General features: G+C 40.4%; 1 protein-coding gene across 1 annotated transcript in view; it reads right to left on the bottom strand.

Annotated features, from left to right (window-relative positions):
• The window catches only part of LOC143996520 (epidermal growth factor receptor-like), a 284,659-nt gene that overhangs the window by 44,872 nt on the left and 212,864 nt on the right, over nt 1-26,923 (bottom strand). The window contains exons 6-14 of the mRNA XM_077491606.1: nt 26,285-26,403; nt 26,052-26,193; nt 22,413-22,529; nt 19,936-20,068; nt 19,068-19,141; nt 16,913-17,003; nt 12,396-12,595; nt 10,739-10,871; nt 2,186-2,276 (exon numbers count right to left, since the gene is read on the bottom strand). Of these exons, the coding sequence (XP_077347732.1) occupies nt 2,186-2,276; nt 10,739-10,871; nt 12,396-12,595; nt 16,913-17,003; nt 19,068-19,141; nt 19,936-20,068; nt 22,413-22,529; nt 26,052-26,193; nt 26,285-26,403 (1,100 nt within the window). The remainder of the gene's footprint in view (nt 1-2,185; nt 2,277-10,738; nt 10,872-12,395; nt 12,596-16,912; nt 17,004-19,067; nt 19,142-19,935; nt 20,069-22,412; nt 22,530-26,051; nt 26,194-26,284; nt 26,404-26,923) is intronic.

The following is a 26,923-nucleotide window of genomic DNA, read 5'->3' as shown; positions in this document are numbered from 1 at the left end:
ATTGATATCTGTACGACCAACCTGTTGAATAAATGCCACTCAATCAGTGCCGCTGGCTACAGACAGCAGCACTGATCAGTGTGTTCTGATGGCTGGGAAGTCTCAGTGGTAGTGATTTCTCCATCCACATGTGTGGAGGGAGGAATCTGGTCATTTATTTTTTTTCGTTCAACCTGCTGTTTGAAGGAACAAAAATGAATCCTCTATGGGCTGCTTAACTGTAGATAAAACTTAAAGCAGAACAATCAGCACAAAGGACATCATTTACAGTCAGTAGAATGTGTTACTTGCGCTGATTCCTCTTCTGTTAGTAGAAATCCTTCTCCGTCAGTGCCTCCCTCCACCACTGTAATCTTACAGTGCGGTGGGGGTTTATACAATACTACGGGCACTCATCAAGAGAGTCTGACTATGCTCCCTTTTTCCACCTATGTGCTCCATTCATGGAAGCTGTAGTACAGCTTCTATGAATAGAGCAGATGGGTGAAAAGAGGGCAACATAGTTGGGCTCTCTCGATGAGAGCCTGTGACAGCCCCTTAGTTGTTGTAACCTCCACCGCACCAGAAGATTACAGTGGGTAAGGGGTGCAGGGACAGAGGAGGATTTCAATTGAAAGAAGAGGAAATAGTACAAGGGACACATCCTACTGACTGTAAGTTATGTCCCTTGAGCTGATTTTTCTGTTTTTGATTTTAGATATACTCAGGTATTAGGTGGGATTTTCAAGAACCCACCCATGAAGTAACATGGAAAAATCCTTCAGAACAAACGTTCATAAGAAAGGAACCATATAGAAGGAGACACAGCACTGCTGGCAGAAGAAAAGTCATTTTGGAAAATCACAGTGATCATATGATTAGGAAGCAAAGAGACCGGTTACTAAACTTCTCTACAATAGGGCTGCAGGGTGCAGCCCGATCTCTGAGTGCAGTGTTCCCACAGCTGAACTGAAAGCTAGGTCATTTCTGATAATCATATTTTCAGGTCACACTGCACTACCAGATTTCTTCAGTAGGTGGTACAGCAGGTAACATCTGAAATAAAAACAATCTATACAGAAAACACCGCCAAGATCTAAAAAGGACCTATACCCTTTCGTGTTACTACAGAAAGAGTTCCAAAAAGACAGGATCTTTTAGTTTTCCTGGAAGTCCACAATAAAAACACATTCATAAGCAATTCCTATAGGTATAGTGTATACAGGTGTGTTCTGATTCACATGTTCTGATGTTGGATATTCTTTGCAAGTCTACCAATTATTATCTTCTCTCCATAGAAACCCTTTCATCATGTACAGTATGTGCTACATATGTCGGTCAGCAGAGTTGGAGAGAAGATTGTGGTTGGCTCCACTGGTGGTTTAAGAGAAGCAAATTTCCCACGGTCCATTGCTTACTGTGAGAGACCTGTGCAAGTATGGCCACACCCATATTCCCCGTTGTATTTCCATTTTTCACTTGAACTCATTTGATCTAGGCAAGTGGTGGTATATATTCTGTGAAATTAATACTAATATGGTTTGAGTTAGAGTAATCCATATCTAATGTTACTGCTTTCATCTCTCCATTATTTAGTGATAACTAAAAGAAAGGCAAATTGTTCTCGTTCAATCCAAATACAGTTCACTTCATCTACTTTCCCACAGTCTTTATGAGAAACAGATCTTTCGCACATATAAAACGCATTTAGTCAAACAGTTTTTATTTTCTCATCAACATACAGCAAAAAGGAATCAAATTAAAACCTTGGATATCCTGATCTGAAAGCCCTAAAGCCTAAATATGTGATATGTATTTGGAAAGAGCTATAGTGTCATTATAAATAAACAGCTGAATTAAGGACTGAACCTACCACAAGCTCTTGTTCCCTTTGCTCGGGCCTATTGATCCCAGATGTGGAACAATATTTGCAAAGAAAATAAAATAATAATAAAAAAAAAGTAATGAAAAACAGTTATCCATCCTGTTACTCTTTCGTCTCTGTCTATCCCACCCCACAAGACAGGAAGTTTAGTTCCTGAGAAGTCAGGCTTTTCTTTTTTTCCCCCTCTTCATCTTTCCAAAGAAACAGTCAGTTTAGTAATAAGGAAGCCCAGGAGTAAACGTACAATGTCAAAATATTGTGAATCACTTTCTATTTGACTTGGATTATAACATATTATTGTGACACATTCATCATACTTACCGGTCCAATGCAGGTAAGTGTATTGTTCTGTGGTAGGCATTCAGAGTGGCATGAAAAACAATTGTCATTTTCAATATACTCTCTGGGATCTCTGAAACAACAATAAAAATAATAAAAAATAAAATACATTTTTTTTTTAGATTAAATGTAGTTTAGCTTTCTGTTTAAACTCATATTTAAGGGGTAACTCATATGGGAAAAAAATAAAATAAAGCAAAAAAAAAACAAAGACGAATTATTAATATGACAGAAACAATTGCTATACAAGCCATATTGTATTTTTAATGTTACTAAACATTACCTACCTTTTCAAACTATAGAACTGTAACTTTAAGTAAAAATCAATGCAATATGGCTACCTGGAGGCATTCTGTACACTGTTGGTTTTACAAACTGCCTCCCAAAATGCAATTTCCTATTTGGGTGAAGAACATGGCACTGAGCCTAGGTTCACATCTATGCAGGTGACAGTTCATCGTTTTTTCTGGCGCATCTTGCGGTGCGTTTTTGAATTCGCTTTTTTGATGCTAATAGGAAAGTATGACAGTTCTGTTCACTGAGTGTGACTTTGATGTGACTTTACACTCTCTGGCACTCAGGTCGCATCAAAGTAGTGCAGGAACCTTTATCTGTCCAAAGTTAGATGTTAGGATAAAGGGCTAGGGTTAGGGTCTAGAGCAGGGCTAGGGAACCTCGGCTCTCCAGCTGTTTTGAAACTACAAATCCCATCATACCTCCAAATCTAGGAGTCATGCCTGTGATTGTTAGGGTCTTGTAATGTCTCATGGGAATTATAGTTTCAAAACAGCTGGAGAGCCGAGGTTCCCTACCCCTGGTCTAGAGTTAGGGTTAAGGTTAGGGTTAAATGTTAGGATTAGAGGTAATCATTAGTGTTAGGGTTAACAGTAGTCATTAGGGTTAGGGTTAGCTGTAATCATTAGAGTTAGGATTAGCAGTAATCATTAGGGTTAGGATTAGCGGTATTCGTTAGGGTTAGGGGCAATCATTAGAGTAACAATTAACGCTAACCCTAACAATTACTGCTAACCTTAACAATTACTAATTAACCCTAGACCTTAACCCTAGCCCAAAATCCTAACATGCAACTTTGGACACATAAAGGTTCCTGCACTACTTTGTTGCGACTTTGATATAACTTGAGTGCCAGAGAGTATAAAGTCGCATCAAAGTCACATCAAAGACACACTCCATGAACAGAACTCTCATACTTTCCTATTAGCCCTCCCTTCCCAAAAAAAGTGCAAAATTTATCAAAAATGCAACACTTATTATTGGTGCTGGCCCATTGGAGTCTATTACACATAAAGTGCAATCTTCTATGGAAAAAGAAAAATCCCGCCTGACCCTTTTAAAAAAATGAACTGGCTCAAAGCGCACAGATGTGAACTAGATCCATGGGAAACCATGTTAAATGGACTGTAGTGCGCTTTCCGCAAAACGCACTAAAAACACATCGATGTGAACCAAGGGTAAGATACAATACATTTAGGCTTCTACTGCAACAAAAAAGGTAATTTTTGGTGAGATACTCCCTAAGAATTAATCAATTCTAATAGGGTTGCAGACACTGCAACTTTTATCACCAGAAAGTGCATCAGCTGCTTATAAAAATTTAGTTGCTCCCATTTCGAAACAGTCTGGCAGTTTATACTGTGTAAATATCGATTGTATTTTGTCATTAAAAAATGTGCTCAGTAAATTTTCCATGTTTTGTCAGTAAAAAATGCTGCAGAAGATTGGCAAAACTGATCATGATCAGTGACCATGTACCACCGTGATAGGTTGTCACAGTGGTCACATGATTGGGAGTTGGTCCCGCCAGGTTACCAATAGTTAGTCAAGCGAGCAGTGAGCGTGCTACCAGCACAGAAACATTGGCAGGGCAGCGACAAATACATGCAGTGTGTGGGCATTCTGTGTTATGCAGGGAGGACAACAGGTTAACCATCCGTGTAGTTGCTAGCCCAGAAGTTATTTTATACATGTATAATATCAGCGCCAGATTTTAAAATAAAATCAAATGTTATCCACGATAGCCCTATAAATTCACCATAAGAGCTGACTGTTCATGACCAGTTTGAACCCCCCTATGCCACCGTTCTTGGCTTCCTATATATTGTAGCTTAGTGGCACCATACAAGACTTCTTTATGCACCTTAACACAGGCGGGTGTCAGGTCTGCAACCTACAATTTCAGGGCAAAATTAAGCAGCTTGGAAGACAACGTCACTGGAAATATTGTGAATTATTTGGAGATGTTTGTTTCTTCTCATGTTACTTATGCTGAAAGGCAACACAGCTGTTCCATTTCTTTTAATTAGTAATAGAATCCCAGAGGATAAAAGTGGAGATGTTACTAAAAAAGAAGTAGGTTATGATCACCTGCACTGGACTGAAAGAAACAAAAGGAAAAAATGGAAGGTGGTATTTCTGTACTATGACTTTCTAATATTGATGATTATTGAAAACTCCTTAGGATATACAAGTTAGACATGATACCTGATATTTCAAAAGTGTCATAAGACAAATAGGTTTTATATGCATTTGCAATACAGTCAGTATAACTTTGACAAGTTATTTAAAATGCAGGAATTCATCTAGAATAAGACTTGGACATTTTTGAAATTGGGTTTTGCCAGGCAAGTCTAGTGTTGCCAAAACTACTCCTTCGGGTATGCGCCCCAAGCCCACCCTGTTTTGAAAAACCCTGATTGGAATCCATGCGTCCAGTGCCCTGTATGTAGATCAGGGGACCGGATGCATGGATGGGGGAGAGGTGACCATGCAACCTTAATGGACGGACTGCCACTGGATCTTGCTGCATTTTTATGCCTCTTTTTTCAATCTCAGAAAAATATAATGAAAGCTTACATCACCTTTTATTTACCTTGACAAGACCCTATTGCTATTCATTTCAACAGCAATCTTCCTATGAGGTCATATCTGCATTTAACAGATAGGCTTGTTATTTATCTGTAAAAGCCTCCATTGTAAAGACATCCAAAAGCCTTAAGACTACCATTAGGTGCCGCCATTTTGGTTGTGATGTCAGCAGCCCTAACAGGCTCAGGACTGTCACTCAAATAACACCCTATAGTATCTCACATTTTCCTCCGGCAGTCCCATAAAAGTTTCTGTAGAGAGGTGAAGGCAGAGTAGCAGGGACAGCACAGACATGAATTAAGCACTCCCTGAAAATAAGAGGACAATGCCCGGTAAAAGGAAGGGGTTGTGCTAGAGATCTAACTCTTCCTGGAGTACCCTAATTATTTAACAACTATCAATTTTCCCATTGCACACGTTGCTGGAATAGGCAAAGGAAAAGCTGTAAAAACAAAAAGGAGAGAAAAGCGCCACTACCAAAGTGTAGCATTTATTAAAACATATTTATGAAATGAGCATATCAATAAGTCTCCAGCAGGTGGAGAGCAAACCCCTCTGGGTGGATGTGATTTAATATGCTTGGAACCAGAAAGTTAGCCAGGGCGACTCCAGGAAGAGCCAACAGTAGCAACAGACTGTCTGTGTATATCACATGGATGAGAACCACTGTGGACAGAAAGAAAATGTTGTAGGCCCACAAGATGGCCCTGATGATGTCACGTGGTTATGTATTTCAGAGACCCCTTTGTCAAACCTGAAAAACCCTTCAAATATTGTCCAAATGTGATCATCTCACAGCAGAAGTGTACAACATTTTGGGGCCACACAGGACCCCTTCATGAAGCATATCATAAGTACACACAATTGTGCAAAGATATTTAAATTATCATTCACCAATCAGAAACAAGATGTAAGGAGTCACCTCCTCAGTAGAAAGGCTTAATCAATATTGAGGGGGGTTAGTCCTTGCTGCAGGGTCCCAGCCCCATACCTCAAATTTGTGTAATGGAGCTCATCACCCGGTCATAACAAATTTTCAGATTTGTCCGATCAAGGAGTATGACCATCAGGGTCCAGCGTCACCATTGCCAGGCGACCAAACTGTTCACCAATCCCTTTGCACTGCACCGGAAGCACCTGCATACCTCAGCTGGCTGTGCTGTAGCAATGGGAGTTGCTGGACGGTCAGGCTTCTGACACCATGGAAATGTTGCCTTGGTAATTTTCTAGCAAGTTTAGAGGCAAATTGCAAGTAAATAAAAATAATTTATGAAAGTTAAAACACTGCAAGCAAGCATTTATAATACTTGATTTTTCTGTGCTTTTACCTGCACTTTTTAAAATCAGTGACAGGGTCTCTTTAAAATTGTTTTATTATTGCCATGTTTATTCTGTCCTAAACCTTTTGTTAATTAACATACAGCTTTGCAAAGCTGGTAAAGTAATCATAGGATATATTCCTGTTACAGGAATGAAAGCAGCCAAACCCCCCCCCAGACTAAGAAATGTAAGCCCATATAAAATAGAAAAGCTGTTCTCTAATTATACTTCTATGCATTTACTAAATCTCGCTGATGACACAGAAAGCTAGATTTCCAGGAAAGTTAAAGGTCTGGATAAGACTAAGATTAAAGGCAGTGTTAAGGCAATCGGGAGTTATGTGTTCAGTTCATTTAGGGCATTCTGCGTATTTTAGAGCTAAACACAAAGCACTTCTGCTGAAACATCAGCCAGGTATTACGCAAATCACCATGACACTGTAAGCTAAAATTAGTGTTCTAATTACAAAGTCTGCACACAGGGCTTTAGGTGGTCTTTGAGGCACAGCACTGAAAAGGCAAAACAAAATCCTGGGCGGAAAAAAAGATCTTCCATTTGTTTGTTACTAACCAAGCACTTGCAAAAAAACATCATGCTAGGTGATGGTGGCTGGTTTATTGTTTGTTATATTCCATTGATATGACAAAGGGACATATTTATAAAGCAAAGGGAGTGGGATTTTCACCAAACATTCCCTGTGGGTGAATCAATCACTGCCATTTTTGTTTTTCAACCTATGCAGTTGACAATGAGGGCGGCCGCAACATTCCGCCAACGGAGCAATACAAAAATAACAGTGGGGGTTATTTACTAAAACTGGAGAGTGCAGCTTTGCATAGAAACCAATCCGTTTCCAGGTTTTATTGTCAAAGCTTATTTGAACAAGCTGAAGTTAGAAGATGATTGGCTACCATGTAAAGCTGCACCAGATTCTGAGTGCTCCAGCTTTAGTAAATCTTACACTGGGTTCCTTTATAGTATAGTTTAAGGTTAGAAATGGTTCTAAGGGTGAGCATTGATCAGTATTTGGATGTGCAGGGTGGTCAGTCTATTAACTTGCAATTGGAGGAAGGTGAACAGCTCTGGCCTGTAGGATATTAAGTCTATTAACCACTTAAGCCCCGGACTAATTTGCAGCCAAAGGACCAAGCCCCTTTTTGTGATTCGACACTGCGTCACTTTAACTGACAATTGCGCGGTCGTGCGATGTGGCTCCCAAACAAAATTGACGTCCTTTTTTTCCCACAAATAGAGCTTTCTTTTAGTGGTATTTGATCACTTCTGCAGTTTTTATTTTTTGCGCTATAAACAAAAATAGAGTGACAATTTTGAAAAAAATTCAATATTTTTTACTTTTTGCTATAATAAATATCACCAAAAAATATATAAAAAAACATATTTTTTCCTCAGGTTAGGCCGATACGTATTCTTCTACATATTTTTGGTAAAAAAAAAAATCGCATTTAGCGATTATTGATTGGTTTGTGCAAAAGTTATAGTGTTTACAAAATAGGGGATAGTTTTATAGTATTTTTATTAATATTTTTTTTGTTTACTAGTAATGGCAGCGATCAGCAATTTTTATTGTGACTGCGACATTATGGCGGACACATCGGACATTTTTGACACATTTTTGGGACCATTGTCATTTATACAGCAATCAGTGCTATTTAAATGCACTGATTCCTGTGTAAATGACACTGGCAGTGAAGGAGTTAACCACTAGGGGGCGAGAAGGGGTTATGTGTGACGTTATGTGTTTTTTTTTTTTATTGTAGCAGGCGTGGCCTGGCATGTGACGTCATTGATCGTTTTTCCCTATAACAGGGAACAGACGATCGGTGACAGCCACAGTAGGAAGCAAGGGGAGAGGTTTGTTTACACAGATCTCTCCTCGTTCTTCCGATCGCGGGACACCAGCGGCGATCGGGTCCGCGGGACCCACGTCACGGAGCTCAGGACCGGGTCGCGAGCGCGGCCGCCAGCTCGCGACCCATGGCACTTAAAGAGCCACGTACAGGTACGTGATTGTGCCCAGCCATGCCATTCTGCCGACGTATATGTGCAGAAGGTGGTTCTTAAGCAGTTAATAGTCTGGTTTGATACCATTGAGTGTATTGGAAACATTAGACTATGGATTGTTGGGAATCAGTAGGCTAGGTTTAAATGAAAGCTTCCCAGACGTTGAACTATTTTGGAGATATAAGGTTATTGTTTATGCCGCGTATACACGACCAGATTTTTTGACAGCAAAGGTCCGACGGAACGAGTCCGTCGGACAATTCGATCGTGTGTGGGCTCCATCGGACCTTTGCTTGCCAAAAAGCCGACGGACTTTAGAAATAGAACATGTTTTACATTTTTCCACCGGAACTCCGCCGGACCAAGAAATCCGTTTGTGTGTATGCTAGTCCGACGGACAAAAATAGACGCTAGGGCAGCTATTGGATACTGGCTATGAACTTCCTTTATTCTAGTCCAGTTGTACATCATCACGTTCGAATCCGTCGGACTTTGGTGTACTTGTGTGTGGCGAAGTCCGTTCATTCGGAAAGTCCGTCGGAACTCCGCCGAAAGTCCGTCGGAAAGACCGACGGACCTAGTCCCTCGAAAAGTCCGGTCGTGTGTCACTTCATATCACTGCTTCCAAAATTACCCATTGTTAGTTTAGGGAACAATAAACTTTATTGAAGTTTGAATCTTGGTTTGCAGCTGTTGGTCCTTTGGATTGACTTACGTACATCTCTACAGAATTATGTGCCTGCACTAGACTAGATAGTTCACTATTAAGATAAAATAACATGTTCCTACAGTGTATTTCAGTGTCTAATCCTATATGCCCTGAGGATCAACTACATATCCCTGATGAAAACGTACAGTTTATTATGGCCTAAAGTTCCTGTGTCCACCTTTCTTGTTTTGAAACTCCTGTATGAAATAAATCCATGTCAATTTGATAGTAAAACTCTGGGCTCACCCTTCCTCCACCAATACTCCCCCTCCTCTGCTATATTTCAGACTTTATGATTTATGACTTAAGCACCACTCCTTGCATCATTACACTGTGAGTGCAGTTCACATGGTAGCCTATGACCCCGTGCACGCATTTCATGGGTTATATGATGATGGGGATCATTTAGTGCAAAATACTTAGGACATCTAGTGGTGCAAATGAATTACTGCGGGGGGAAAGAGTCAGAAGGGAGGAAGAGAATATTTCCAGTGCTAATCTTTTTGTTTTAAACCCTTATTGGGAAACTGTTTTTTTTTTTTTTGCCTGGAGTTGGGCTTTAAGAAGCTAAACACGACTTAACAGTGTGAACATACTTATTTAACTCAGTAATTAGTAATCTTAAACAAAATGGAAGAAAAATACGTTTTCAAGGTATGTAGACATGTATTTTAAATCATATTCGTGGCACCCCTTATGTTACATATGAATATAAAAAAGGGAATTGCATTCTTTTTATCTTCTAAATTTATACAATTACAATTATTCAAATGTTTTTATATACTGGGCGGGACATTTAAAGTAGATTTCTATTATTTATAGAACACTATACAAACATATATAAAATGTTTTTTTTATCCTTTCCTATTAAAAAATATGTCTCCTTGTAATTTCCGTAGAACAACATGACACTGGACTCTAACCACTGAAGGATATAGATTGTAGAGTGCTCCTGTTTAGATCACCAGTTTGGACCCCTTCCGAAGCTCATTATGCTCCCTGTCACATCTCACTAATCAATACCGTATTCTCTCCAACTGTACCCTTCTTTGCTTTCCTAGCAACACATGCATAATTTTCTGTGATATTACCAATGGAACAAATAATCTGCCACAACCTTTAAACATTTAAGCATCTTTATGGGGAACAATGGTCAATGGTGAAGAAAGAGCCATTGTCTTTCTGGTCCAGTGGTTTCACATGTGCCTCTCTAATTAGTCAACTTGTCCTTTTAAGCCCCTTTCATCGCACTACTGATCTCCAGTGGTCATTTTCATCCACCTTCTGTCTACATGCACTTTCTACAACTCTGGCTTGACTTTCCGATAGTGACAACTGTGGACCATGCCTGCACAATAGGTATGTATTCTCAATCAGAAGTAACTGACAGGGTGACAATGCTGGGAGACCTTCGTCGCCTCATAGCAGTAGGTGTCTGAACAAGGATATGCATGGCAAAATCCCCAGATATTATTGTAACAACAGCTGCATATTTAAAAAGACTAAGAAACTAATTTTAAGATGAATTTAACCTGTTAAAGCTTATATGAGATTTTAGTGATTGGGTTTAAGTTCATGCTTAGTTAGGGTGAAATTACCCTGTATTGATGTTGCAGGATGGCACACATTCTTTTCCACGTTTGTATGTTTGACAGGACAAACACTGTGCAGGTCCAGGTCCCCAACAGCCCTGGTCAGAGCATAAAGGATGGCAAACATGTGCAACGCGAGCTGCAAAAAAGAAATAAACAAATCAAATCCAATAACACATTGCGTACTCTGACCTAAACATAATAATTACAAAAAATTAATACCAACTATGGATAGATACAAGCACATTCTGACCTCTGTCTTTTTCTGTGCAGTGTGTAAACATGCTTGTAGTCATGGCTGATGTGAAGTCATGGCCATGTCTGGAAGTGTTGAAAGCCTGAGTCCCCCTGCCATGCTCTGTGGGTTCTTTCTCCAACCTCCAAGACTCAGCAGCACGTGGAAGGGAAAACAGACCACCAATAATCCCAGAAGTGACAAATGTTGAAGAATCTTAAAGAGGCTGCAGTTCTGACCACTAGCTCCCTCAAACTCAACAAATCAAAAACAGAGCTTCTTCTCCTACACGCAAATCAAAATTCCAAAACTAAGACCCGGTGGACACCTCCCACCATCTTTGGACAGACCATCTCTCCAAGCACCAAAACCAAGAGTCTCGGAGTCATCTTTGACTCAGAAATGTCAATGGATGCACAAATAGGATCAGTAGTCAGTGGATCTCGCCATCTCCTTCGCCTGCTACGTAGACGCATCCCCTTCATTCCAAAAGAGGACAAAGCAGTGTTAGTTGGAACAATCATTAATTCCCAACTCAACTATGCAAGCTCCCTCTACATAGGACTACCCCAATATCAACTTGAGCGCTTACAACTCATCCAAAACACGGCGACAAGACTGATAACAGGAAAAAAAAAACTGGGAATCCATCTCCCCTTCCCTGAGGAGCCTACATTGGCTAACCATAAAGTATTGGATCATATTCAAGACCCTCTGCCTCACCCACAAATGCTTACAAGGAAAAGCTCCTCAATACCTACGTGAGAAAATAAAACACTACACACCCAATCACAGTCTTCGATCATCTAACTAAAACCTTCTCCTCATTCCCAAATCCCGCTACAAATCAAAAGGAGAACGAAGATTCGCAGTCCAAGGACCATGGCTATGGAATTCTCTACTGACTTACATCCGCATAGAAGAAAACCATCAGGCTTTCAGGAAAAAACTCAAGACCTACCTCTTCTAAGAAGCTGGACAACACAGAAAGAATCCAGTGCCTTGAGGCGATTCAGTTTGCATTGCATTGCTATACAAATCATTCATTAATTTATTCAGAGGCGAGGTAAGAGACACAGGCTGCTGGGGAGGGAGTTATGACATCTCTTCTATAGCAGGGGATTGGCATTAGGCTTTTACATTAGAAATTGAGATTTTTTATAGACATCTGCTTGTATTTCTTTTTGACATTAGTATTCTCATGGCCTGGATAGAGAAGCACTCATTATCTAGTGCCCTTTTAGGTTAAGATCCTTTGCTGTTGGTATTCTGGGCACTTATGTTTACAGAAACCCAGCAAGTGGCAAGGGAAGAATCCTATGCCTTGTAATAAGGCAACGTTTCCCTACACACTGTACTTTTACTATTGTTTATTCACAAAAAAAGAAGAACTTCGTATTGTTACATCTCTTATGGTGGTAAACTTACTACATTCTTCTTCAGGACTGTTTTCATCAATTCTTGTGTTCTGGTTTGTTTTAAAGATAGACGTCCAATTGACTGAATTAGCATAGCAGAGATTTTTATTTTTTCTAATTATCACATCACCATCGCTTATTTCCTTGAGAGACCGCAATCCCAGAGACTTTATTGAATCTTGATTCACTATGCCCAAAGAATATCTGCCACTAGAATGAAAGAAAACATTTAACATTCTAAAAAAATACCTATGGTATGTACTTTTACTATGCACATCATTGTCATGTTGACATTTGCAGTCTTAGCCCTTGTACACACGGTCGGACATTCTGACAACCAAATCTGTTGGATTTTGTCTGACGGATTTTGTTCCAAAACTGTTGCATACACACGGTCGGACAAAGTTGTCAGAAAATCCGATTGTACATAACGTGGTGACGTTATTTCGTTATGACGGGACTATGTTCAGGCTAGTAGCCAATAGCTTTAGTCTATGAATTTGATCTGAGCATGCGTGGCACTTTGTCCGTCGGAGTAGGCTACACATGATCGGAGTATGTCCAATCGGAGCATTTTGTCGGAAAATTTTACGGACAAGTTGAAAAACTTGGTCCGTCGGAGTAACAGTCCGATGGAGACCACACACAGTCGGATTATCCGACAAAACGGTCCGATAGGACACATTCCGTCTGAATCTCCGACCGTGTGTACAAGGGCTTAGACACATTCATTTACCTTTTGAGGGCCTGTAATTTACACACAATAAAAAAATATTGAAAGAAAAAAAAATTATTTTTGTCAACAAATATAAGGGATTTCCATAGCATTTAAACTGCTAGCTGATGTCAAAGATGTGTTCACACTTGAGTTCAATATAACACTGGCATATTTATCAAGTAGAAAGTTAGCAGGCCTGTATTCAATACCTTTGCTATATTACCAATTAAAGCAGAACTTTACCCATAACAACTTGATAAAAAAGAATGTTCTTTATCAAGGAACATACATTCCACATGAATAATTCTGCTACCAAAATTAGTGTGTGCTGTAAACAGCTTCCAGCATTGCTCCTGTTTTCTTGCTAGAGGCTACCATTTTACTGAAGCCCAGAGCCCCTGAACAGCAGTAAATCATAAAGCCTGAAGTGATCTAACAGAATTGAATTTTCTGAATAAAGTTCAACTTTAATCTAAATTGTTCTCAGGCAAGAATTATCTAAAACTGTTGTTTCTTGATGCCCATCCAAAACACTGGATAGACAGTTTCCCTGTCTCAATGGGTTGGATTTACTAAAACTGGAGAGTGCAAAATCTGGTGCAGCAGCTGTACATGGTAGCCAATGATTGGTTTCTATTAAGGATGAGCCGAACACCCCCCGGTTCGGTTCACGGCAGAACATGCGAACAGCCAAAGAATTCGTGCGAACACCGTTAAAGTGGTTGTAAACCCTTACAAACCACTTTGACCTACAGGTAAGCCTAGATTAAGGCTTACCTGTAGGTCCAAGTAATATCTCCTAAACCTATATGGTTTAGGAGATATTTGCCCGAAAACGGGCACCGCTGTCTACGGCGCATGCGCCATAGACAGCGGCGCGCAGGCGCACTGAACGCGGCAGTTCCAAAAATGGAGCTGCCGCATTTGTCGACTCCCGTGCGCATGCACGGGAGTGACGTCATTGCGGCTTCGCCGAATGACAGCGGCGGAGCTGCCAGACGCCACCAGCAAGATGGATGCGGCGGACTACAGGGGACAGCGCGACTTCGCTGGCTCCTGTGTCAGGTAAGTGACACATAATAGGCTACTATGCGATGCATAGTAGTCCATTATGCTTTACCTTTGCAGGGAAAAAAAGAGGAAGTAAACTCATCAGGGTTTACTTCCTCTTTAAAGTCTATGGGACTCGAGTGTGAAAAATCAAAAGTGCTAATTTTAAAGGCTAATATGCAAGTTCTTTTTATAAAGAGTGTTTGGGAACCCGGGTCCTGCCCCAGGGGACATGTATCAATGCAAAACAATTTTTTTTTACATTTTGCAGCAGCAGTGATTTTAAGAATGCTTAAAGTGAAACAATAAAAGTGTAATATTCCTTTAAACATTGTGCCTGGGGGGGTGTCTATAGTATGCCCGTAAAGTGGTGCATTTTTTCCGTGTTTAGAACAGTCCCTGCACAAAATGACATTTCTAAAGAAAAAAAGTAATTTAAAACTGCTTGCGGCTGTAATGAAATGTTGCCCCCCAGCCCATTACCAGGCCCTTTGGGTCTGGTATGGATATTAAGGGGAACCCCACACCTAAAAAAAGGCATGGGGCCCCCAGGCTCTATATACTCTGAACAGCAGTATACAGGCGGCCTTTTTTCTGCTGCTGGCCATGTTATTGAGCCAGAACATGTAGAAGAGTTGGTGGAGTGGATAACAAAGCTGTCCTAATCCTCCTCATACTTTGTCACCCAGGCTCAGAGTAGTTTTCCTTCCTATGCAGCTGCCAAAGTGGCCTATTCCACTGGCTCCTTGTCCACAGTCACTCCTTCCATAGCCCCACCATCATGCACGGAGGAGTCCCCTGAAATATTCGACCACAGTGTCAGGTACATGCTGCTGGAAGATGTATAGCGATTTGAAGGCTCCGGTGTTGGTTCCCAGGTTGAGGAAGGGAGTAACATGAGCACAGAGAGCAGGGGTGCCCAAGAAGGACAAGAAACTGTCAGTCACGTTCCCCCATCTGCAACATAGTTCCAAGTTTGCTCCAGTGACGAGGAGGGAGGGGATGATTAGGTCACTGACTCTACTTGGGTGCCTGATAGAATAGAGGAGGCACAACTCCAATGAGGCAGCCAAGTAGGGGGCAGCTTAAGGGCAGCCACCCTACTGCATCACACTGCAAAGCTCCGCAGGTGCAGGGCGCTGCTGACTCCCCGCTGATTTTGAAAAGTTCCTTGGTGTGGGCCTTTTTGGATACGTGTGCAGCAGATCGCACCGTTGCTGTTTGCAACCTATGTTTGCAGCGGATCAAGCATGGCCACAACAGCAGCCGCTTGGCAACATGCTTGACCAGACATATGATGACCTCCCATGCAGTCTTTTTCCTGTATACTATATTTGAGATTTACTATCTCTCAGATATGATTTGGGTTTAAATGAGAGTTCTTTGACCATGAGTGAAAGCTTTAACACAATAACAACATTTATTGGTGAGTAGTTGAAAGTCTATCAAATACACAACCATCTAAATATAGTCTACACATCTATATATAGTCTAAGGAAGAAAATATTAGGTTAAAATAATAGAATTACCTGAAGGAATACAGAGTATATTCCTGAAAACATTAATCTACAAACATATTTAGTTAAAAGTAAAATGCAGACCTTTTCCATAATTACCTTTTGCATCAAGGTTCCATTCTGATGGTCACTCTCTCATAAAAATGTGTGTTTCCCTACCATCTAGTCTGTTTATATCATTACATGCTGATGCCTCATTGATTGGAATAGTGTGGCTCTGATCGGTGAGATTCCTGGTTATGGACTGGGTACATCTCCAATTCCTATACTTTGCATAAGTCAGCCCCCATTAATGCAAATCCTTGTGACTATTCTGAGCGGGAGCTTAACTTGAATTTTCCCGGGAAGTTAAGTATTAGTTACAGGTTGGCCTCCCTTCATTGGATATCTCAATCCTTTGAAGTGAGTATGTGTAAAACAATGATGTTTGGAAACCATTGTTTGTATACACAAGACTTGTCTGGTCTACCAGAGATTTCTGTGAAGATAATATGTTCCGCCCTACATAGATAAAAGCTAAATTAAATACATTCATAATTCCAATATTTTACAGCTATTAATGTAGATTTAACATAAACTCATAAGGCAACAAGTCCATTGGCAACAGCACTTGAAAGACCCACATCAAAGAAAAAGGCGGACTAGGTGTCCCAAGTACTTGCAGCCAATCTGCTAGCAGTACACCACCATCTGATTTTAGCAGGCAAATTTCCCTACCCCAGTTGCTAAACCATAAAAAGAAATTTAGTCCCAACCATCCACATGCTCTTCAATGCTAGCTTGGCCAAATTTCTAGTACTGCAACTACTGCTTTTTCAGCTGGTAGATTCTGCCCCCTTTCGTGAATTTGTGGAATGTGCTGTACCTCAATTACAGTTTCCAAAATGACATTTCTTTTCATGGAAGGCCATTCCAGCTATCTACCGGCATGTGGAAGGCAATTTTTTTGTCTTGTTGGACAGGGCAGTCAGCAGTAAGGTGTATATTACTGCAGACTCATGGTCTAGCAGTAGCATGGGCAGGGATGTTACCTTTCGTTCATGACGTACTGGGTAACTCTGCAGGCATCTGGGAAGGATGCAGGACAGGGTTTAATATTGTTACCATCACAAGGTTTTGGACAGAGAGCTGTCTATTGCCCATGAATATTACTGCTGGAGCCCCAGGTTAAAAGCAGCTACATCAGAACCACCATTGGCTTTTTTTCATTTCTCAACTGCCTTATTCTTGGGATTTACTTACAGTTGCTTTGTTCTGCCTCTGATTATTTCAAGATTTTCAAAAACACTTAGGTCAGTGTAGTTGGCTGGCCAGTACTGAATTAATAGGAATCCTGTAAAAGAAAGGGAACTTATGTAGTTATTTTGCCTGACAGATATCAACAAAATGTATGAGGTCAAGAATGTTTGCATACATACTACTTCTAAGCCAGCATTCATTCATTTCATTTATACGCCCCAGGCATTACTTCAAGAGTAGTCCCTAAACATAGGTCCCACCCCTGATACAAAACCAGATACTCATAATTTCATAGTGATGACTTTCCTGAGGAAAATGTGGCAGGAGTCAGTGGTGTGGGTGTGGCATTACTGCACTGCTTCCTCTGTGTCCTCAAACGTCAAAGGTAGTTGGGGTCAGGAGATGTGGTGAATATTTTAAAGTAAACTTATCAGCTATTTTAAACATTAGAAAGAAAAACATGCTTAAACTGCTATCACAGTAGTTAGCCAGATAAACCTCTGATTCAGGTTTCACTTTGTTAATAAAGAATACCTTTCCCAACTCTGGGACTAATGGCGTGTACATGCAGCCAAATTTTTCGACACCAAAGGTCCAACGAAATGAATGCGGCGGACAATTCGATCGTGTGTGGGCTTCATCGGACATTTGCAGTTGAAAAATCAGATGTACTTTAGATTTAGAACATGTTTTACATTTTTCCGACGGACTTGAGTCTGGTTGAAAAATCAGTTCGTTTGTATGCTAGTCCAACGGACGAAAACTGACGCTAGGGCAGATATTGGCTACTGGCTATGAACTTCCCTATTCTAGTCCAGTCGTACGTCATCACTTTCAAATCCATCGGACTTTGGTGTGCTTGTGTGTGGCCAAGCCCGTTTGTTCGTAAAGTCCGTCGGGAAGACTGTCGGACCTAGTCTGTCGAAAAGTCCGCTCGTGTGTACGCGGCATAAGCCTTATCTCCCCGTCTTCCCCTAGTTCAGTGAGAGTATTTTACAGGTGCAGATACTGAAATAAAGCCTGGGAAGTTAACAAAGTGGAGCCAATTGCAATTGCCAAGTAGTGTTTTCAGATTAGGAAAGACTTTAACTTAGAAGATAAAAAATGGCTAACAGGTTTTCTTTAACCTTATTCTTCCCTAGAAGATAATAACGTAGGAAAAAAAAAAATCACAAAGGATATGATGTGTAAGGCCTATTCAAACTTGAGTGATCAACTTCTGATTTCCATGTGCCCTTAAACAGCCTCCGCCCGGACTCCATCCAGGCCACCCCCAGTGTGTTTCTCCCCACCCACAGGGCATTAATGATGTGCCATTGCTTAATTTTCAGAAAAAAGACAAGAACTTCTTTGGGGTTTGATCACATGTTTTTGGCCCCAACATCAATAGAAGTACCTGAAAATGCACATAACATGCATTTTTCATGTAGTTTTTTTTTGCCTCACAATGGTCTTCTCCTTCTAGTAACTATCTTTTTTTTGGTGAAAACAAAAAACTCAACCAAGCTGTAATTTTTATATTGCAGATTTGTGAATAAAACCATGAAACTGACAGTTTATTATGGCCAAGATATGTCTTCACACTTTTCAGGCTGCCTGTTGGTCTCTCTTATTACTGGGCTACATTTTTAAATATGCTACTAGTATTGTCATCTGGCACAAATCATGACTCAAACAAAATAAAGAGATGAAACATAATAACACACCCAAAACAACATGATGACCTTATGTGTTTGATTTACTAATGACAAATAGACTATTCACTTTGCAAGTTAATTTTCCCTTTTAGCTTAGTAAATGAGGGGAAGCTCTGCTGACTTCCAATCATGTGCAAGCAAAAAAATACTGTTTTTGTTTGACATTTTCCTTCCATATGACTGGGTATTCTTTGCAAAGTGAATTTTCACCACATCTGCTTAGCTAAGGGGAAATTCCCTTGCAAAGTGACAATTCTCTTTGAAAGGCATCAAACTATATGCTATATGACTATATAACTACCCAACTGACAAATCCACTGCTCTACTGACATCATCCACTGCCCTATTAACACCTTCCATGTTTTAATACATTTGGGGTGCACACCCTAAAGCAATAGGCTGCACACACCTATGTTATCAACCCCTATATCTTCTGCTGTATTATCTATTAATGAACATACCTGTTATTTCTTTGATAGTTTTAAAGATGCTCAGCTTTTCTGGATTTAATGGCAGTGTCTTGGTGAAAGTATCACTAAAAAAGAATCAAATATATTTATATTTAGATGAAAGCAGCAAGTGGCTCCACATATTTGACTTGTGTTCACACCATTGTGTTTAGTCATCTCCAAGTAAATCTCTACACAATTTGCAATGCACAATTTGATAACAATATGCAATGTTGTTATTCTGACACTCTAGCTCTTTCATTTGGCCATTGGGTTGCCTCTCAGGTCTATCAGACAGGTAGCTCAATGGCCAACTAAAGGAGTGTGTATGGAAGGCAGATAACACTGCTGCTAATTGCAAGACAGTGGCTTATCTTTGCCAGGCTGCAAAAAGTAGTGCTTTGACCTTCAAGACCTCAGGATAATACACTTTTCAATAGATTCACAAAAAATAAATATTAAGAAAACTGTATACAGCGAGACATTGGGGGTTATTTACGAAAGGCAAATTCACTTTGCACCGTAAGTGCACTTGAAACTGCACTTGAAACTTGGAAGTGCAGTCGCTCTAAATTTAAGTGGTAGATCTAAAATGAGTGGAAGCTCTGCGGATTTTATCATCCAGTCGTGTGAAAGCTAAAATGCTGTTTTTTATTTTCCTTGAATGTCCCCCACAAATCTACAGTGACTTTCAGTACAAAGTGGATTTTCCTTTAGTAAATAATCCCATACATTTTGAATACTCCAGATTTTGGAGTCTGCAAGTGGATGAATGGATGGAGTGGAGGAAAAAAAAATGACTCCTACTCCTGTTTTTTCATTTATTCTTAATTTCATTTAGTTAGTATGCAATTGATTAAATAAAAATGACTTTACGTACCCTTTTTCGGCCACCATCAGAATGCTTATGCTTCCTTGTATTTTGGTACAATTCTCAAAAAATACAATATTTGTAGCATTTATGGACAATACCGACTTTAGTTTCCCATGTCCAATTCCATCACATACTAAATCTAAAAAAAAAAAGAATTTTAAATAAAAAAACTAATATATGTAAAACATCACGTCAAAAAGAAAAACATTTTTTCTTTATATATGCAGCACATTCTAGGTGGTTGGCAGGCTAAACATAATGCCTTGGATGTATTCCAGCTCTAAACAATGTTTTCCAGCCTATCAGCAAGGGTGATATGGTTCTAGGTCTATCTATCTATCTATCTATCTATCTATCTATCTATCTATCTATCGTATGTTTTTTAAAATTCAAAGTGGGTCTCATTCATCAAAGTACTGGAGGGGGAAGAATTGTTCCATTCTATTATCTTTCTCTTACCAACCATAACTTCATAAAATAATTCTGTAATAAAAGTGTGCTTCACCTGTCATGAGACATAAGGTGAATTCCATTGTTAAAAATACTAGTTGACTCATTTTCTGCTGACCTCTAGATTTAATACATTTGAGCCACTGACCCAGTACAAGTATGCAAGTGGTCAGGAGTTCTTATCTGCATATTTGTTCCAAGGTAAGTAACACAAAGCATTTAAATAAACCCTATAAACCACACCATTCATTTAATTAAAAATGTTTCCATAGGATTATATGTGCATTTTATGTATGTTATGTGTGTTATTTGCCTGTAAAAGCCTCCCTTGTGTAGACACCCAAAAGTCCTAAGACTGCTGATGGTTGCAGCTACTCTGCAGAACAGTCACTCAAAAGACACAGTATACTCCTTCGGCAGTTACCTAAAGGCTACTTTCACACTGGGACACTGGCTGTGTTGATGGTAAAGTGGCGATTTACCATTGTTTTAGCGGTGCTTTTCGGAACACTAGCAGTGCGCTTTTAGCGGCACGGTGGTGTAGGGGGCGGCAAAGTGTTATTTGGGGCGGCACAATCGTATAGTGGTTAGCACTCTTGCCTAGCAGTAAGAAGGGTCGCTGGTTCGAATCCCAACCACGACACTACCTGCCTGGAGTTTGCATGTTCTCCCTGTGCCTGTGTGGGCTTCCTCAGGGCACTCCGGTCTCCTCCCACACTCCAAAGACATGCAGGTAGGTTAATTGTCTTCTGTCCAAAATTGGCCCTAGTATATGAATGGGGGATCTTGGAGGGTAGGGACCAATGTGAGTGTGCAATGTACAGGGATAGGGACAATTGTAGACACTCACTCAGGTTGAACTGGATGGACTGGTGTCTTTATTCAACCTTACTAACAATGTAACCCCTGCTAGCAGCCAAAAAAGGGTTAAAAGTACCAGGAAAGTGCTGTTGCTGAAACACCGTTGCCGAAGCATTTTGCAAGCTCCTCGGCAGCGCTTCCCATTGATTTCAATAGCAGGAGGAGTGTATACAGTGCTCTCGCATTGCTCCAAAGATGCTGCTTGCAGGATTATTTTTTCCCGTCCTACAAGCGCATCGCTCCAGTGTGAAAACACTCTGGCTTTCACACTGGGGTGGCTTAAAAGGTGCTTTCAGGCGCTATTATTAGCGCTAAAACGCCTGTAAAGTGCCTCAGTGTGAAAGTGGCCAAAAGGTTACGTAGGGAGGTAAGGGAAGGGACAGAGAAGCTGGACCAGCATAGACAATAATTATATATTCCCCAAAGAAGAAAGGGCTATGATGCACAAAAAATATAAAGATAAAGGGCTGTGCTGGGATATTGACTCTTTCTGTGGTAGTCAATTTTTCCAACAATTTCAAAGGCACACTGCAAGAGAAAATAAAATTATTTATGGAAAGAGAACATTAGAAGTAAGCATTTCAAATACTTGATTTTTCTGCGCTTTTACCTTCAATTTTTAAAGTGGCTGTAAACCCTTACAACACACTTTGACCTACAGGTAAGCCTAGATTAAGGCTTACCTGTAGGTCCAAGAAATATCTCCTAAACCTACAAGGTTTAGGAGATATTTGCCGAAAGACAGGCACCGCTGTCTACGGCGCAAGCGCCGTAGACAGCAGCGCCGCGGTCAACGGCGATATGCCGCGAGTGGCGGCTCCCGTTCGCATGCGCGGGAGTGACGTCATCGTGGCTTCGCCGAATGACAGCGGCGGAGCGGCAAGATCCACCGAGAAGATGGATGCACTGGACTACAGGGGACAGTGGTGACTTCGCTGGCTCCTGTGTCAGGTAAGTGACACATAATGGACTACTATGTGATGCATAGTAGTCCATTATGCTTTACCTTTGCAGGGAATGAAAGAGGAAGTAAACTCATCAGGGTTTACTTCCTCTTTAAAGCTGGTGACAGAATTTATTTAAATCAGAGGAGAGTGGATCTCTGCCTTTTTAATCCAAGGCTAGTGTTTGCACTTAGTAGTATTTTAATAAATGTAACATTTTTCTATTACCTTTAGTACACGGTCCATCACACTTTTTACAGCTGCGAACCCCATTTTCCTCTACCTCATGTGAATCGGAATGGCATGTCCGAACACAGGATCCAAGATCTGTCACTATATAATTATCTATGAACAATACAAGAAAATAAATAAATGTGCAGATACCTATATACATGAAACATTTAGGTAATTTAGTATGCATAAACAGCAAAAAACATAAAAGGCAATAGAAATCACAACATACATGCTGCATACTGACCATATATCTATATAAGACTTTATCTTGGTTTGTATTTCATGTATTATTGTGACTGGAAATTAAAATAAAGTATAACTAAGGCTGAGCTATGTGGCAGCAGGATACCCAGCACCTGGATGATGATGATTGGGATGATATTTGGGACCTTCGGTTTCGCACTCTGGTTTCCTTGCGAGACAAACTGATTCAATTCAAAATTATCCATAGAGCCTATTTCACACCCTCTAGACCAGTGATCATCAACCCTGTCCTCAGGGCCCACTAACAGGCCAGGTTTTGTGGGGAGATACAGACTAGAATACTGCAATCACTGAGCAGCAAATGATATCACCTGTGATGTATTTCAGTTATCTTGCAAACCTGGCCTATTGGTGGGCCTGAGGACAGGGTTGATGACCACTGCTCTAGACTACACATGATGAGTCCCTCTCATCCTCCAGAGTGCTGGAGATGCGGCCACTCTCCGGGTGTTTTTTCCACATTTTTCTGGTCCTGTCTGGTTATCACTGGATTTTGGTTGGAGGTGCTGTCTGTAGTGAACACAGTGTCAGTAACTAAAATATCTTCCTCCATGGAAATCTGTTTGCTGGATTTGGTAGAAAATCGGATTCCTATTGCAGCAGAAATAATGCTGGTTGGTCTTCTCTATGCTATAGAAAGGCAATCACATCTTTTTGAAAGAAACAGGTCCCCCCTTCTATTTTCTTTTGGAAAAGCCCAGTGAACAACGGCCTTCCGCTTTATAAGGATACTTATGTGAATAAGGGTTGTTCTAAAAAATATGAAAAAGTATGGTCTAAATGGCTAGCGATCCCACATGGCAATGCCATAACTGCTCATTTGATTGCTATGGGGACGTTTTCCTTGTGTTCTCGTATCTCAGCTAGGAAGGAATCACTTATGGAGCGTTCATTCGTATTCAGCAATTATGCGAGTTCACATTATACATTTCTGTTTGCTGTAATTACTTTCCATTTCTATAACCATGCCTTGTTTATCAATGTGCTATCCTTATATACCACTGATCTTTATGTGATACTGCTGATGAAGCATGCTTGCGAGGGTGGCGCACGCTTTTCCCATTTTTAGTTTTGTCTTGTGTATTTTTGTTGTGTTTTTTTTTATCTTCTATTGTATGTGAATAAAACTTTAATAAACACATTTTCCCAAAAAACAAAACAAAAAAAACAAGGCAAGGCAAAACTTTTTTATTTTTTTTGTTTTTGGTAGAGTGGAGAGGGATTAGAACACTTGTCAGTTTTTATTGCTGTCTGTGCCATTGTTAAGGAGATTCACCCTTTCCATTTGTCCTGTTTACCATTATCATTGAGGCTAGGTTCACACTGCTGCGGTGTATGAGATCGGATGTGATTTGCCCCGCACTGCAGTGCAAATCACATCCGATCTCTGTGCGATGCGATTTCAGCCATACAGATAGTATGGCTGAATTCATATCGCATCCAGCCCAAACTCGTGCAGGACCCTTTTTTTGGTCCGCAGCAGAATCGGATCGCATGGGTGTTCACACCATGCGATCCGATTCCTGTCCGAGTTTGCAGATCGCACTGCTATATGCGAACTGATTTGGAGGTGTCATTAACTTTTCACTGACACTCCCAGGAGTTCGCATAGGGCAGTGTGAACTGCCGCCGGGAGGCATGCGCTGCGGTAACCCGCAGTAGATTTGCAGCGTTCCCGCATCGCAGCAGTGTGAAACCAGCCTGAAAGTGAAAGAAAATCTGAAATATTGGATTGTTCCCAGAAAAGTAGGGCAAATCTTCCAATGGGAAAACTAGTTCTGGTAACCTGGGGATCCCTAAGAAATTCCATTATTTTGCAGGGATTTCCTCTCACTTCCTGTTTGACAATCGGACGGGAAGTAAAGGGAAATCTTCGCAATGGGACACGGATGGCGGAAAAAAATCTGACAGGAGTTATAACCCTCCCTTACTCTATCCAAAATGAAGAAAAAAGTTTTTCCTGTAGTTTTACTTTAATTTAGTGTGTATTACCTAAACCAATTTTTATCCCAGTTCCCATTAAGATAATACAGTTTGCAACCATTTGTGTACCACATATTTTAGAATTTATGAACAGATCCAGTAGTTTTAACTCTTAAACCTCGTACGCACGATCGGATTGTTGGCCAACAAAATCGTGGAATTTTGTCGAAAGGACGTTGACCGAAACTTGTCTTGCATACACACGGTCACACAATTGTTGGCCAACATTTATGAACGTAGTGAAGTACTATGTGGTTTCTCAGCTCTTTAGCGCCACCCTTTGGGCTCCTTCTGCTAATTTCGTGTTAGTAGAAGTTTGTGAGTGTTCATTCGCGCTTTTCATTTCGCACTTTTCATTTCGCACTTCTCAGTTCACACTTTTCATTTCACACTTTTCACTTCACGATTTTCAGTTTGCGCTTTTCAGTTAGTTTCTGAACGGCTGTTCATCAACCAGACATGTTGCGGAATCGGAGGAGATAACGTGTTATTTATTATTGGCCTTGGGGTTATTGCTTTGACATATTTTTTGGGGATGAATAATGATTTGATTAGGTATATTTTCTATATTTTTGGATGAATAGAATGCACTTTTGGTTAAATTCTATTGGCAGATAGTATGTCTACTTTTTTTTTTTTTTAATGCACAATAAAAAAAATGTGTAGAATAATACTTGGCTATGTGTTTTACTTCAAATGACAGTTTAAAAAAATACAATGTAAAATGTAAAAGGGACACCAAGATAGTTGTATCTTTGATCTTAAAAACTACGGAATAATGGTGTTGTGGTAACTTGCCAAAATAAAAAAATAATAATATTATTCTTGATATCACTAGAAAAAAAAAGCCTTTGAAAATTTGCAATAACTCCATCAGTATCAGCAGCAAAGCAGGTTCATTATTATCCCATTAAAGAAGAAGAGAATGTGTGCTGCATTTGGAGATTTCAGAATTTGCCACGTTACGAATGTTAATTCTCCATTACAAATGCTAGTTTAAAAGACTGACCGATTCTGCTTCCAAGCATGCGTGTTTGTACTTTGGACTTTTGTCCGACGGACTTGTGTATCCGACAACAAATATTTGTCCGGGGAAAATTTGAGAACCTGCTAGCCATTTGTTGGTGGAAAGTCTGACAACAATTGTCAGATGGAGCATACACACGGTCGGATTTACCAACAACAGCTTGTCATCGAACATTTCCCGTTGGAAAGTCCAATCGTGTGTACGGGGCTTTACTCTCCACACCCAAACCAACACTAAAAAAATTTTGCTAGAGTTTCACTTTAACAATTTAATTAAAGAGATGGAAGCTATATGTCTAAATTGCTTCGTGGTGCATAGAGATTTAAGCATAGGAGAATACCTGAAGTAGCATTACTTACGTGGACATTTAGCCACACAGGAGGCCCCAAAACTGTATTTTCCATAAGGATTGGGTTCTACTTGGTATGTGTTAGGGTTATAAATTTGAAGTGGAGGACAGCTTTCCTTGCATGTGTCACCATCACGAAATGCACGACAGGCCTTAAAGAAGAAAAATTTTATGAGACCATTAATAATATAAAAAATAGTAATAATTAAACACTGGCAAAGTGGTGCAAATTATTCACATTACCAGGCAATGATTTTCTTTGGGTCCTGTACAGCCGGCTGCACACTGACTGTGACAGCAATCATTGGGCATTGGTCCCCTGCACCGTCCAGGACACTGCTGAGCACATTTAAGCTTTGTAACTGAAAGAGAGAAATATGAAATTTTGGAACGCAATGCCTAAAAATGTTCTTCTATACAAAGATAATCAAGTGTCTGTCATATGCACAAAATAGACGCATCATAAATGTCTCTATTAGAACCAAGAAATACCAAGTGACGTATGAAACAGTAGGGAATAAAGAAAGCAGGATGATGAGAGCTATGAGAATTCTAGGCAAAGTCACTTGTTGGAAAATATTGCTTTCACTATGCCACCTACACTATTTGGGCCTATTCACAACAGTGCATTGTGGTAAAGCATGTTACATGTGTTGGTGCAATTACTTCGCCATTCATTCTGACCTGAGACAAAAACTCCATCCCCTCCACAGCTCAGCGCTCCAATGAGCATGGAGGGAGAAGAGCAGAGAGCTGTGATGGACAGTCTACAGCTCTCTGCTCACGGAGCTCTGAAAACCGAGTGATCTGCGGTGTTCGATCGTTTGGTTTTCAGTGCAGAGGGGGCCAGGGGACAGATGCAGCATCAGACTAATTCTGCAT

Source organism: Lithobates pipiens, unplaced genomic scaffold (assembly GCF_037356315.1).
Source record: "Lithobates pipiens isolate NorthernLeopardFrog02 unplaced genomic scaffold, aLitPip1_a1.2 Scaffold_19, whole genome shotgun sequence".
Classification (NCBI taxonomy): domain Eukaryota; kingdom Metazoa; phylum Chordata; class Amphibia; order Anura; family Ranidae; genus Lithobates; species Lithobates pipiens.
The sequence above is the reverse complement of the archived record's forward strand: the minus strand, read 5'-3'. Positions and strand labels throughout refer to the sequence as shown.